At 36.5% G+C, this 16249-nt stretch overlaps 1 protein-coding gene across 5 annotated transcripts in view; it reads right to left on the bottom strand.

Moving 5' to 3' along the window:
• Positions 1 to 16249, bottom strand: part of LOC124635259 (rab11 family-interacting protein 4) — a 75179-nt gene that overhangs the window by 12317 nt on the left and 46613 nt on the right. For all 5 annotated transcript variants that reach the window (XM_047171122.1, XM_047171118.1, XM_047171117.1 and 2 more), the window contains 2 exons: positions 13980 to 14018; positions 13299 to 13416 (listed from right to left, as the gene is read on the bottom strand). In XM_047171122.1, the coding sequence (XP_047027078.1) occupies positions 13299 to 13416; positions 13980 to 14018 (157 nt within the window). The remainder of the gene's footprint in view (positions 1 to 13298; positions 13417 to 13979; positions 14019 to 16249) is intronic.

The raw sequence follows: 16249 nt of genomic DNA, 5'->3' as shown, positions 1-16249 counted from the left end.
TTGGAATTAAGGTTCAGGAAAAATCGTTTAAGGAAATGAGCTTAGTATTCACACGCAATCTAACTAAATCAGTTTGCACATGAACATTAGTATTCTGGATGTGCATCGGCCATGACACAGATATTAACAAAATAGTTGCATTAGTTCATTCTTCAATTGAAGAAATCCGGTCAACATCAGACAAAGGCCTATCCTTTAATAGCTAGGGATCGCTTTCAATGTACTTCTACCTACTGCTTTGAATTTGATTCTATTAGGTATATTCATAAAATTCAAAAATATCTACATGTTTAAGTGACGGAACTATAAATATTATGGGACATTAAACGCATGAACTACCCACAGTATTAATTAAAACATCATTGTTTTATACCATCATTGTAGTGTAATTGCTAATTACATGTAATAGTACATTATGCAAATTGAAGCTAAACATGGTGACTTCGTAACATGCCAGGATGCCTTTCTCAACAGTTACGAGGAATAAATTAAATTACGGTATTGTTTTCATGCCAGCATCTGTTAGCTAGAAATTCGTGCGATTGTTGTGTTTTCAAGCACCTTTTATCTGATCTCATTTGTGGAAGTTTTCTTTTTCTATTTGGTTAAAACTTGCCTTAGCTTCCTTAACTGCGTTAAAAACTTCAGGTTACAAAACAACTTCAAATATTTCATTTGTTAGATTCAATATCGCAAACATATCATGACTCTCAAAGATAACCCTCGATAAGGCAACAATCTACTTATCTATGGCATCAACGATAAAGTTTTACAAACCGAAGGTACTGGTACCGTCGCATAACTACGTAGGTAGGTAGCAGCTGTCATGGCAAGTTTGGTCGATGGGCATAATGTACAAGCAGTAAAGATCGCGTGACACTTCGGAACAAATCAAAGGCCGCGATGGCACGAGCAGGGCGAGAAACGACGGTGCTTCAGTCGTTGAATAAAAAAGCACTCTCGTTTTCTATTGAACGATCATAGCTTGAGGCAGATAGTATCGCCTACTGCAGGGTCAGGTCAATGGTCTGCTAATGTTTATTTGCTAACCTATTGGAACAGAACTGCTTCTAGGCAATGAAGGTTCTTCAGTCCAATTCCTTAACTCAGATACCTAATTAACAATTGATAATATTGTAGAAATAGGATACCGTTCAAGGTTCCCCGGTTATAATAACTGTAGTTAATCATAATTAGCCTAATTCTACGCAAAATTATTTCTGCAACAAAGCTACACTTGCAAATTAGACACTTCGAAGTACAGAACATTACATTTCATTAAATATCAAACTGAATACTGCGATTTGAAGGGAAAACTTAGGATTTATGTGACAAATCAACGTCGCTGCGGTACAGGAATGAGTAATTCCTTGGTCAATTTCAGGAAAAACATTATATTAAATCATGGAGTGTGCCTACTTGACGTCAATAATGACGATGTTCAATAAACAGAACATTTATATCAATTTATTGGCCGTTCAGAGTACAACCACGACAAATTATTTCTAGAAGAATTCGATGAGACAAATCATGCAAACCAATTCAGTTGCCTGCTTAAATCATAATATCTAATTATTCTCAACGATTTCTAAAAGATGTTCATAATTCAAAACTTTCCAAATAGAGTCAATGAAATGGTGAAAGAGAGATTCAAAATTGCTCACTTGATCTGATAAATTATCGCACCACTGATGCGCAGCGGTCTTCTTTCCACCGTTCAGGCCGTTGGCCAGGTGAGGGGTCAGAGGAGCCCCAGTGAACAGGTCCTCTGTGAGACTGGCGTCAGAGGTGATCCTCGCCCTGACTTCGGGCGGCGGGCCCTGTGGCCCAACGAAGTCGAACTGTCCGTCCCACATATCGTACTCCAGTTCCAGACTGTCCTCTACCTCGATTGGTTCACCCATCGTGCCTCTGGACCGATTGAACAGGCCCGATTTAAACATTTAAAATCCTGTCTTATCTTTGGATATATTCCAATATTACACTGAACTCACTTAACTTCTAATAAACACTATTCCTAACAATTTAATTTGACTTCAATAGATTAGAATTTTGTTCCAAATAAAGCTAAAATTCTAATGGCACACTTGATTAGTGATTGTTCTTGCGACTCTCCCGTTCTAATACAATTATGAAACTTCACATTCACGTAACAACACCACTTACAGGCAGTTAATCACAGTATGTCACATTTTTCACATAGATGGCTTCACTTGAAACGTTTGATGACCCAGGTCAGTGTCAGCACAGAGACCCTTTAATTGTTGTCGTAAACAAGTATCAAAATATCAGGCAACAGGAGACTCCGCCGAAGTCGATTCAAAATTTTCGACGGTTGCACTGACATCCTTTTCGAAACGGCGAATTTTGAGTAAACACAGTTAGGAACTTTAGGACTTCTCATACAATGTTAATTGGCGTGTTATCGCTATCGAAGTCTAGCAATCGAAACTTTTAAAAAGTGGCGTGTAGTAGTACGTGATGTTGGCACAGTCTCGCGTTGGGCACTAACCGGCGCGCGGCGGCGGGCGGTCGGCCGGCGCGCCCCACCCATTGACACGACATGATTATAATCAGCCGGCCGAGCCACCGCGCCATACAAATAAACTTTATTCGCTCCCTGCACATATGCACAGCCGTCTGATAGATAGTTCCGAGGCAATAACCCCTTTCATAAGCTCCCCCAGTCTGGTTGCATCTCGTAATTTTACGGGCGAGGGGCCATCATGATTGCGTCCGACTTCGCCAGATGGAGAACGATTGAATTCAACAAACGATCTTTCAAGACTAGGTTTTATTGCTAAATTATTCACAAAGTCATTTCAAGTCTCGTAGTAATTGTAACAGCATTGTAATTACACCTTTGCCAGGCATGCGCATTCGATGGAACATGTTTATAATATGATAAGAACATTAAACGAACTTTTATATCAGAACCTGATAGTGACATAACTCTAGAGTAGAGAAATTGAAGAAAGTTAATACTGAACTGAAAGTGAGAAGCTTTATGTTAGAAAAAACGTGAAATCATTAAGTGGAGTCCATAGATGTTACCGGTTCTCTTGCAAGTCGCAATCATGGCACGGCGGCGGGCGGTGCATTTGTGTTTTACTTGATGCCTATTTGATTACTTGAACGGCCAAGCTATAAGAGCACTTGCAATGCAACATAATAAATATGTACAAAGGTACACAAACACGCAAATCTCCGCCTGACATTCAATTAATGGCAGTTACTTTATTCATGTTTAAAAACGATTGACCTAAAAATTACACGACAAAGAAAGAGCTCATAGTTATTTGAAGAGATACATAACAAAATGTCGATCTACTTTAAAGAATTGTAACAAAGATGATTTGAAAAAAATAAGAAAATGAAGAGGCTTTTATAGAATACAGAATCGAAGCTGCGGCTATTGTTCCCACCGTGTGAAATTCGTGCTCGGAAGTCTGAATTGGATGCCATTGCCGTCTTCATTTAACGGATAACAGAAACTGTGAAGAAATTATTTAATCTACGCAGAATTGCCGAGCTAAATTTCAAAATCTGAAGTTTAATATCTGACTGATAGTTTGGTACGGGACTTTTATTATTAAACATAGAATTATGGACGAGTCACGCTAATTATGATGAGCTATTAAGGGATATGCGTTGAAGAAACTGCTGAACATATGGATCAATTAGATTGGTACAGGATACACGTGTTGGCTGTTGTTTTAACTTGTGTTGCTTTGAGTTCGGTTAGATTGTGTTCGATCGGAACTGGTTATGTACTTTTAAAAATAGAGCAACAAGAATTCTTGACTATAGGCTATCTATAATATCGTGACATGGTTCTTCGTGTCTTTAGGCCAACTTAGTATTTTCTCCTTGTCCTTTATTGGTTTTTATACAAAAATATTGCCTATCAACAGTTGTATTATTTAATTTAACATTACACAACAGGTAGATTAGAAAAAATAATTAAACTTGACGAAACATGGACTAGCCACGCCGCCAACATAATCTTTCAAATACCCAACAAAGGGTTTAATATTCACATAAAGAATATAATAAAAAAATCAAACTCTTTATTGAACATAGTTAACAATTGTCGGAACAATGCGATCTCATACATTTTAATACAGTTCATACAAGCGTGGTAAATAGTGGAGTTGCGAACAAACGTCACTCATGAATGGACTTGGAATAGAAAAAACTAAACAATTGGTGAACAGGGCTGACCAGAAATAATATGGGGGATACTCACTTTCCATAAATAAAGGTACATACATAATATAATTGATAATGCTGAAATCTATAAACTTACTGAAGAAACGAAAGTGTTTGCAGATCATTAGAAATGTATTGAGTGAGATCAATAATATAATTCATGTCGAGACGTAGAATGATGACATTCTAATAGTACTCGATGATGTTACAAACGATAGCTGAGATTCAATTTGTTAGATTTTCTGCTCGACTTGCAACATCACTATAACATCTTGCGTAAGGAATAAGATTTATTACGCAAATCTTTGAAGAAAACAGGACATGATGATGTCTTATAAAATGCCACGCATTCCATAAAGTACAGGGTTTTTTACAAAGCTGACTAACAACAGCCAAACAAAATATTTATCGAGTATTTCCCCTTTTAGATAAGTTATGATAAATGTTACGCTATCCGATTTCCGCGGAAAAGGAAAAGTAAAAAGTGAAACATTATTTAGATTTATTTCAGTGTTTCATGAGAAATGTGAGGAAGCCTGACTAAATTCAAATTCGTTGTAACTTCTTCTGTTTGTTATCATGTATCGGGAGGTCTTGATTATTCATTGACGATATACTTAGAGGACGATATACGTTGAATCATCTTCCGGAAAAATTACAATTGATATAATGACGAAAAATTACTAAATTACAAGACTTGATTGATTGTTCCCCTTGCCACATACACTGTATTTATAGTTAAGGCAGTGTCTTGTTGCCAATGAACACGCAAATTTTCTTTGTCAACTTTTAATTACAGTTTTTATCGTATTACGGCAATTTGTGCATGGGAAATTCACTATGTGAATAGATTAATTATAATCATTATCTAGAAATTTCTCTTCTATGTTTCCGTAAAGTTTCCCTAGATATTTAAGGTCAAATACTGTATTTGACATATATTATATAAAGTCCATTCTAGTTGGTTTTTCCGTCCAAAACTTTCCTAAACCAATGATTCATTGTTATTAAGGTTTATCTAGAGCTCTACTATAATAGAAAACAAAATATCAAGATGGGGTATAAGTTCGTTTATAGGGGTCCCTCATGCGATATTTAAATTTCGTTTCGGAATTCCCTGTTACTCATTTATTACGGGATTATCATGGAGGGGAAACTCGGAGGGTGGTCAGATAATGGGATTGTTTCGCTGGGATCGAAATGAATACGCGAACAATGGTCCGTGTCACTAGGTATGTTCAAATGTGCTATTGAATTATTATACCATTAATTATGTGACGTAGCACGCCATATGTCGTAGTGTTGGTGGTAAAGGTGATTGTTTCTCTGAGACACAACTATGCGGGTATCAAGCAAAGTGCTCATAAACAATAGGGTATTACATGCATTTTTGAAATATATCTTAAATAAATTCTTTAGTCTTAATATATCTCTAAAAAATTAAAAATATTTTTTTTTCTCACGTTATGTACGAATATAAATTAATTGTTTTATCATAATTTCAAATTTCGCGCGTATTTCGCGAAAACGCGGCACACAACGGACGCCATGATTGTTTTTTGGTCATGACGTCATTACGTTAGTAAACAAACTACAGCTGTCAGTAATACATATTTTGATATGTATTGAAAATTTTAATAATGAGTAATTATGCTCCGTATCGTTGGTGTGTTGTTTCTGAATGTGAGAACACTAGTGTAAAAACACCAGACAAATTATGGATTCAAGTACCAGTGGATATAAATATGAGAAACACTTGGTTAAAAGTTGCGAGACGAGATCCTGGACTGTTATCAGATAAATCTCGTTTATACTTTTGTGAAGATCACTTTGATGTAAGTAACTGTATTAACATTACCTATCTAATGAAATATACTCTTTAATGATAGGTTAACTACTTCAAGAATCAATACTTTGGGAAATGTGGATAATATTTAGAGGTTATACACTTTTGTTTACTACCGTAATGACGTCATTAGCATGGCGGCGATATTTCGTAGTGTTCAAAGACAGATAAAAAAACCTAAAAACTTTAAACTGCAATAAAAAATATATTTATGTACCTTACGAAGTGAAACTAACATTTCCCGATTGCTTTTCCTCTAAACAATCATTGTAATACACTTTTAATTTTTTTCTCATCTAGACTAAAATACCCTATTGTAAATCTGAAATCTTTGATATAGATTATAAAACAAGCGGTTGTGATCAATGGCCATATAGCTCCTGCGTCACAAAAGAAAATAAATAGGACCATGACGGACTATGACGACAAAAGGGCTCTCAAAATAGAACAACAATCGACCTTGCGTTATCTGCACGAAAAACTATTAATAGTCAAGATAAGAATGTTAATGCTAATGACACTTTAATAGGAGGGAGCTGTTCTTGCCATATTTCCGCAGTCGGTGCCGCTTGGACGACAGCAGACGACCTCGGGCCAGTTCAAGGTTTTGCTCCACAACAAATAAAAAACAATGACCGCGGTGCTCGAATAAATACACGTTAATATGCCATTTTATATGTAGAACTAGAGCAAAATGCAGTTGATAATAAAACTGTTTTTAGTATGCAATTAAAGCAACCTTAAGAATTAGTAGCAGATGAAGACGCTAAAGAAAATATTCTTGGTTCAACTTTATTAGAATGAAATGCAATAAGTGAAACATGAAACCCATTCCTCTAATTTACGACAAGGAAGCATTCTTCTAAATTACTATTCCTAATAAAATACTCATGTAACTGGCCATAACTGTCGTGGTGTTGGTGGCACTCTATTTTAAGTTATCACATCATGAACACACGGGAGCGCTTTGGTCACCGTGTGACGAGCTTCTAAATTCGGGGATTGGTCATTAAAACTATACCATACAATCATTCTATCTTCCAAATTATCTTTGAAATGTATTGTTTCATTGGAAGCAATAAAGACTGATAAATTAACAAGCTCCATCAGTGGTAGGAGCAAAGTGCATTCTTCGTCAATTAGTTTTACGAGCGAAGTATTTTATTGTTTGTTTTAGGTAATGGTATCGTGTCTTTCAGCTGATCCTGAGAGCTGATTCAGTTTTTGTATGCTTCCGACCAGACTAGGTACTAAACATACAAAAACATGCAGATAAATTGTTAAATGCATACAACAAATGCGCAGCTCTAACAAAAAACCTCCTTCAAAATGCACTGTAGTGCAATTTCCGCACAAAAACGACTAACATTGTTTTGGTAGAATAGAAGCTGAGTGAAATAAATTGTTTTGCTACTTAGATTGTCTGAGACAAGGCTCTTGTGTTAAACACAGCAGGTTCCCGGATTCACTACACAAGTGTCATCTCACGGTATAATTACTGCAGTAATAATGATCGTTACTGGATATCTCGACAAGATCTGTACCACATAATATACACGTTCACACCGTAAGCTGATCTTTGCGCCCTAAAAACCAAATCAATTGCTTTCCTAGACGAGTGTCCCAGATCTGTGACGTTGCCCCCCGCCCCGAGTTTTATTTAGACATTCTGCGAATTTCTTATATAGAAAAATATATTTTAACCTGTTTTAACTACAGTCTTGTACAATACATACATAGGTCTTGTTCACACGACTAGATGAATGTTCATTGATCGTGAAGCTACGATTATATTTAAGTATTGTGTTTCAAACGAGGTGTTCTTTGAGGTGGAACATAAATTTCAATTAGGCTGAATTAGGATCTCCTTATATTATTTATGAACGTCAAGTGTTTTAGCGCTAAATAGGTATAATAGCTACAATTTTAAAGTTTCGAGAAATTATACTGAAGCGATGGAAAACGGAGGAAGTGACTGAAGGATATTCGATAAGACAAACAAGTTACGTTAAAATGAAAACCGGATTACATAATGTTTTAACGTGAAAATGAGTGCAAGGAGGTAAGTAGGTGATGGAAATCGATAAGGCGGGAAATTAATTAGGTTCTCCTGTGTCATGTAGCAACTTGTGATTACGATGTATCTGGATATGTGTAAGAATCTCGTCATCTGCACACAATCAGTTAGTATTTCACACGCGTTCGTTCGCACCACTTTCCGTTTCACACTACTATGTTTTTGTTAGCCGTAATACTACAGTTAGATAATACGACGTTTTACTGTCATACTGGCTTGTTTCTGTAGCCCGATGTTCATGATAACTCTGATAGATGACTGAGATAACATCGACATGCTTTGAGAATTCGCTGCACTTATGCAATGAGCTGTTAAGGCATTCCTATTAATTAATGATGTTATGAGCATCGTTAATTTGTGATGAGAATGTCTTTACAAGGCTGATAATAACTTTTATACTTGAGCACTTAAAAAAGTCTGTTTAATAGCTTAGTTTATGTTTCTTGCTTGGTATACAGCTTTATCGATGAAGTTATTTTACTTTCCCTGATGAAACTTATTTATACGTACCTACTAAAGACTTTACCTACTATGGACTTCTATATTATAGTGGTTTACTAGTTAAATCTTAGATTGGTTCTAATCTCCTCTGCTTCTGAAGTCGATAGGTCACCTCATATTGTAAAAGACACAGATAATTTTCCCAATACTTTAGCAAGACTATAAAGCCTCTAAGAAGAATAATAAAAACATAAATTAAGCCTATGTCAACACGATTAATAATCACGCGAGATATTTCGCTGTTCCCGATATCCTTGGCACGGTTCGGGACCACCCACGTTACCTCCCACTGCACGCGTACAACGCAACTATTGTTTAGTACTCAAATACTAACTAGATTTAGTTCTAAGCTAACTTGTGAAGCAGGTTCTGTGAAATCTTGAGATAGATTTTGATCTAAGAGAGGTATTTAAGGAAAATTAAAACTATCATTCAAATACTTTGACAATCATTTTAGAATTTAGATTTTAAAAACTTAAATTAGTGTATCTTCTAGATTTCACATGATTGTCGTAATGATGATGCACGAGGGTGTATCGAATCTAAAAGTGCTTCTCATGGTTCATCTGTGAGCCTGATTTCATACAAATCTGTAGGTTAATCTTCTCAAGAACTTTTCACAAATCCTGCATCTATTTTGTTAAAATTTTCGCGATATGTGGGGAGAGAAGTGCACAAACTCCATGATATTAAACTAGTAAGCGTAACAGTAGATTGTTGGTTGCTGTTGATTTGAACCGGACACTTGAACTGCATGTTTATCACGCTTTTGTCACACTCATTATCTTTGCTTACAAGTTGGTAGTAAACGATAGCTGTGTGCTCTGATACTGATATGTTTTGACTCGCGGTAATTTGACCCCAAAGTTCTTGGGCGGGAATTAAGCTATACAAGGAGATTATAAAATAATAACTTTATAAATCCTATAAAAATTCTGAATAATCTACTTAGAAAACCTCTAAAACTTTGCTTTTTAAGAAACCATTGATAAAGGGAGACAGGAGTCTGCATATCTTGCTCGAAAACAATCTATTAAAGCTGCATTCTCACGGTTTCACTTGCAACCTGTCGGAACTATTTATCGAGCATCCGGATAAAAAATATATGCAATGATACTATAATTTCATTAATATCATTCTCCAGTTTAAATAATGTACCATTTTCATTTTAGTAAGTAGGAAGTATAAGTCAAAAAAATACTGATAGTCTCAGATTTATCAGAAGTTTTTCCCCAAAATAGCTACTGTTATCATTGGGCTGCGCGTGAGTTTGACGTGCGTGATCAATGCGATCGAGCTCGATCATTGCAAACCGTGCAAACAAAAGATTAACGGAACGCTCCGAAACTAATCTTAGGAATCACTTGTATTTTGTAACGGATATTAGTATTGTATAGTTTTGATTATTACTGTTATATTTAATGTAGCATAAGTTTCAATCTTGTTTAGAGGTTATCGAAGTGTTAGGTACATTAAAATCTTTTTTGAGTTTCTCTTAACCTCTCAAGTGATTGTTAAGCCTATTGTTTTTAATTTCTAAATTGAATATACATAAGTATGTAATCATGGCAATAATCTTTACCGAATTCCTAATAAGTTTAAGGAGTTTGGCATTTTGGTATGATAATGTAGACGTTTATAATCACTAGAACTGACAAAATCAAGCTTCATAGAAAATGCTATAGGTGCCTATTTATCTACGACACCGTCTATAAATCAAAACATGTTAAACAGCTTTGATAATATTCCCCCGCTAGTACAAGTCTAGTAGATATTATGCAAAATTCAATGGCACGCAGTTTCTCCAAGACGTATTGTCTGCCGCATAACGAGACATGGCATGAAAACAATTATACAAAACCTGAAACAGACCTCAGAACAATAGGCTAGGGTTTAGAATCCCTTAGCAGACAAGTGAGTTAGTCCAAGATGGCAATTGAATGGTACATTCGCGTACATCATTGGGGCCCGTTTTGCAAAGTCTCTTGTGTCCATATTGAAGATATCTATATAGAATAGTCCATATAGAATATGACTCCATGTTGAAGATCAACATGGGCGAAGTAAGCACAGTTCCATGGAGGTACAATAGAGTATGTAACTGCACATGCTTTGTGTAGTTACTTAATACAAATGCAACGTTCTCCTAAAGTAATGTTTTAAACAGTAAACGGTTATTTGCTTGAAGTTCTTCGGATAAACAGACACTTTTCAACTGAAATGAAGCAGGTTATGTGTGGCTAATCGATATGCGACAACTAGTTTGTTCTGCTATGCTTTACAAGTAAAACATAGGAAGGTACAGGCTGTAAAAAATGTAATACCCTTATCTCATTACAATAGACCCAATTTAGGTGGAAACCTTTTTGGTGGGTGCTATAAATAAGTGATTTATAAAATGATACAACGAAGAGGATTGAGTCATAATTTCCTGACAAAGATTTGTTTACATTGACTCCATGTTTGGTCGCAAAAGCTCATACGGCTCCTATTTAATATTTACACGAGGATTCTAATTTTAAATTAATCATATATCGCTGTGGCTGGGCACGCATCTGACCGGAAGTGGCGTATGCGCAGCTGAGGGACCGTTTCCGTCGTCCATTACTGTCGCACTAGGTAAGACTATTAAATGAAGCGGCACGAGCATTGTTTAAACCCCTTCCTTTGGTAATATACAATGATAGTTTTATTAAGGTCATTGAACAGAGATCGTGGACGGTAACACTGATTTAAAAGTCAAAGAGAAATTCAACAATAAGGTTCCTCAATGATTGCAAACGTAAGTTCAAAATAAACTGGCATTGGAAACTGAAGGAACTATGAATGAATGACATTCAAGATCAGCCTTGATTTTCCAAAATACAAAATACTAAGAAGTGAAAAAATATAAACACAAAATGATGAGAAAGCGTGTGTCAGCGCTAAATATTGCAAGTGAACAAAATTTAAATTTGGTATTGGCTGCATGCCAGCACGACCTTGCACTGATGGAAATAGATCGTGATGACTAAAAAGCAAATTGTGCGAAATTTATTTTTGCACTAATAAATAGAAAAGGATCATTCAAAACTCTGTTGATTTCCCTAATTTCATAAGTTAGCCGTTACTCATTCATGTGTGACTTCTCAATAAATGATTATTTAATCAAAGAAGAACAAATTAACCCTGTTTTGGTCCTAATTCATCGAAACAATAACGAATTTATATGTAGGTACATGATTTTACTACGCTTTTCATAATTATGAATCACATTCGATAACTCAATATGGCTTATTGTCATATATTGACGTATAATTCACGTAACCAATAGTGTTTACGTTGGTAATAACCGCAATAATGGGTTATTTTGAAAAAATAAAAGGAGTATTTTCCTTAACTAGCTAAGCATTGTTTTGGTATTTCTATTAAACATTTAATTAAGCTTACGTTATCATTATCAAGTATTTATCCAAAAATAACATGTTGGTTTAAATTATATCGCTTTTAATGTAATCAATTAGCAGGAAATCTATATTTTAGGTAAGTAATAATCGCTACACGTATGTATAAATTTTATGCTTGATCAACAGTTCATAAAGTTGACTGATAGTTTTCCGGACTTACGCCTTCTTCTTGCAACATAGAAGTTGTATAACATTTAATCCATAAAGTACATTGATTGACAGTTTACGAACTTACGCCTTCTTACATCACTAACCAAGAATAGAATAGAACATACATAGATGAAAGTTGTACGAAATTGTCATTTATTTACAAGAATTGTATTGTTTCCTGAAATGATTACAATGTTTTGGTCAGAGGAAGTTGATGTAATCCAACAGTGACAATATCCGATGACATAGCTGATAAACTTCCCATTACACGGTATAGTTTTCCGAGAAAATTGTCTCAGTAATGCTTCGCATGAATGAGTTAACGTGATTCGTTTGTTTGTACTTTACAATTGTAGTAAACTACGATGTACATTGGCAGGTATCTAAGCTATGTACATTGATATAGGTAGGTAGGTACTTAATGATCGAGTAAACAAGATGGTTTGTCAATTGACGGATTCCAATTGGAAAATGACAGAGAATTTCTGTGTATCTCAGAAGTTTTAAAGTAAGTTTTCTTACGCTAGAGTCATGGATATTTTTTAATGAATCTTATCCAAAAGTATTATGATGTGGCAACGCTTTTTGTAAGAACGCAGAAGGCTTAATTTGTGACATTGTCTTCATCTAATTAACCTACTTTACGAAGACTCAATGAAGCGTTCATCACCATCATACTCGTAATTATTATGATCTTATGTACATTAGGTAAGTCATCGAGTCATTATGTTTTGATTACTTTGTACCTACAGTCTTCCTGAGTATTACCAATCAGGACCTTCTTGTAAAACTTTTGACCAAGGCTTATGTGATGCGTAAAGAACAAAAATAATTGCATCCAATATTTTGTTCCTATTTGTCTTCAGTTTTAGCTTAGTCTCTTAGCGAATGAAAATAAAGCCATAAGCCAAATCTAGAAATGAACTATCATACACCTTACTCTTACTCCACTCTTGTTGACCAAAAATATTCACAGACCATTTTCGGAGGAAAGCTTGAGCAGCCCTCTAAATTCGTAGCAGGTAAATATGGTTTCCCAAAGGGATATAAGAGAAATATCACTGACCTTATAGTTGAGACCTTGGACATCTTCCTCCAGAGACACATCTGAGTACATGTCGTCAGCTGGTTCCCCGCCTGAGCCGCAGCCTGACGAGTTGAATGACGACGACCGGTATAATTGGCTGAAACAATGTCAACTCTCATTATAGCAACGTTTTATTAGGCGGTCATCCGTTACTCAAATTCAAGTCATTGTTTTTAATAGTCCCTCAAGTTTGGTAATAAGTCGCTACTAGTGGAGACATCTGTTGGGATCTAGAAGAACGTTACAGCGCCATCTATGTTTGTAAGTCAGAACTACAACGATTTGTAAGATGCACGTGATGTCTATGTGGTGTTCTAGATGGCGCTGCGTTTTGTACGTCAATAAACTAGATGGCGTTAGTAGTATTTGCAAGTACACTTTTGTATAGTTCGGCCATTCAGAGAATGCGTTCCTGACACATCGCGATTGAACTGACGACGTAACTTTGCAATGGTTTTGCAGTTACGATAAAAATATTTTTGCTGGTTGTTTACCGTTTTAACAATTGAGGAGCATTAAAACAACATTATTATATCAATAATCAATGAATGTTATTACGTCGTCAGTTCAATCGCGACGTGTCAGGAACGCATTCTCTGAATGGCCGAACTATAGTTGCTTTTGGCAAAATAGTATTACGTATAAAAATAGCTAACTTACCTAGCTAAGACATTGGAGCCAATTTGTCGCTTCCCAGAGCTGAAACAAATAATCAAAACATTAGTTTTGTGAATGTGTAACAAACAAGTTTATTTTACAATCAAATAGATGTTGCCGAGTTATCTAAGAATCCAATCCACATGCAATGAATTAAATAATTCAACGGCCACATTAGTTAACATATTATATGCAACAAAAATTTTGAATTCGTTTTCTACAATTTTCATTTAAGTTAGTCCAATAACCTATGCAAAAGAAGTGGTCATAATGTACCTACCTGTATCCTCTAGCTATCCTATCCTAAACCGTCTAGCTCAAAGTATATATTTTTTTGAACTTGACACATTAAATAAAACCTGATCACTTACATAATTACATACTTATTACAATGGTTCACAAATGCCGGATGTCCCATGATTGAATTAACGGTGTGTCTACCAAGTAAATCGTCAGTACCCCAAATGTCTGTACGCAGACAGTCTGCGTAACCAATAGTTAGTAAGTCACGTCTAACTCAAGTACTCTGATATAAATTGCTAGCCGTATTCCCGCGGTTTCACCAGCGTCCCGTGGGAACTACTGCCCCTACCGCGATAAAATATAGCTCATTTTGGTCGGGAAGAATCTAGCTTAATAATAGTGAAAGATTTTTTCAAATCGGTACAGTAGTTTTGGAGCCGATGGGGTACAAATGTTTCGTCTTTATTATATTACTAGCTTCTGCCCGCGACTTCGTACGCGGATCCTGTCCCTTATGCCAGCGACTACGGGGTCAGCAAAATCAAAGATCTGAATTGTCTGATATTGAATTTTAAGGGCCCGTTGACTTGAAAACAACGGAATACGCATAACCATTAGAAACGTTCCATATATTTCATTTTTGTACTTTAACGGCAAAAGCACAGCAGACTAAACAAAACGCTGAGAACTGAACCGCAATAGACGTGACCATAGGGATAAAAGTAGTGATTCTAATTAGTCCGCATTTAAGTTGTGTGTGGCAAAAATATTACACGTATTATTACGCAAAAAAACATTAAATAGATGACAAAGTCGTGGTGACTTAGTGGAAGTCGTGGTGGTTTAGTGGGTAGAGAACCAATCTCTCAAATATGAGCGTGCGTCTTTGATTCCAGGTCTGGCAAGTGCCTGCCAATGCAAGTTTTCTAAGTTCGTATGTACTTTCTACGTATATTTTGGATACCAATGACCGTTATTTGGAGGGGATGTTAAACTGTAGGTTCCGGCTGTCATTGAACATTCTTGGCAGTCGTTATGGATAGTCAGAAGCCAGTAAGTCAGATAGGCAGTCGCTCCTTGTAAAACACTGGTACTCAGTTGCATCGTGACTGGAAGTCGACCCTAACATAATTGGGACAAAGGCTCTTGAGATAATAACGACAATAATAATGAGATATGAGGAGTAGCGACCCCGCGGGGCTATATATACTGAGTTCTCCAGGGAGAGTATACTGCCCCCATCTCCGGCCGGTCGGAGTGAACCATGACGGGGGTAGGTCTCACGCCTCTGGTTTGGCTTGGCCGTCCAGAGTGGAGTCGCTAGAGCACTATTAGTAGCCCTGCTCGGAGGGTGGGTGCCTCATGGTAAGCACAGGGAGCGCGTAATCTGCGTTTAAAGTCCGCCGAGGTATCCTCACCCTTCAGCCGCTCATGTCCCTGTTGCCCTCTTGTTGCTATTCAGTGACTGGTTCCCGGGGGCCCAGTAAGTGAGGTGGCGAGTCTCCACCTGCCATTTTTACATGTACCTAATACATTGTCATCCACTAACATCCCATCACAATAGCCCAAGTAGTTTCCTCCATAGTTAGCAATAGTTTAGCACAGAACCGGGGATTGTCTTTTTTTTAACGACGTCCACCGGGGATTGTCCTTGGGTTCATTTCTATAGTGTATAAAGGGATAATCGTCGGTTTTGTGTCACCATTTAATAAAAGTTGTCTCAAAAGGGCTTCAGCGTGTTGGCTTCGGCCCCACGTTTGCCTCCCAAAAATTCGGAACTCTGTAGTCCCGAGGTATGGAACTGACATACAAAATAATAATGAGATATAACGCAACAAAGTCGGAGAGTGGGGGCTCGTGACGCCACGTCTAGATATGTAAAATTTGTACTAAGCAGTGACTTAAAACGAAATTCAAGCGTTGTTGTATCTTCGTTATTATTTGTTAGTGAGAGAGAGAAAAGAAAAATACGTGTCCATTATTTTAGGGTTATCTAAAAGACGGACTAATTACTTTTTTTGATTCACCAT

The sequence above is a fragment of the Helicoverpa zea genome, chromosome 12, assembly GCF_022581195.2.
Source record: "Helicoverpa zea isolate HzStark_Cry1AcR chromosome 12, ilHelZeax1.1, whole genome shotgun sequence".
Lineage (NCBI taxonomy): Eukaryota > Metazoa > Arthropoda > Insecta > Lepidoptera > Noctuidae > Helicoverpa > Helicoverpa zea.
The sequence above is the reverse complement of the archived record's forward strand: the minus strand, read 5'-3'. Positions and strand labels throughout refer to the sequence as shown.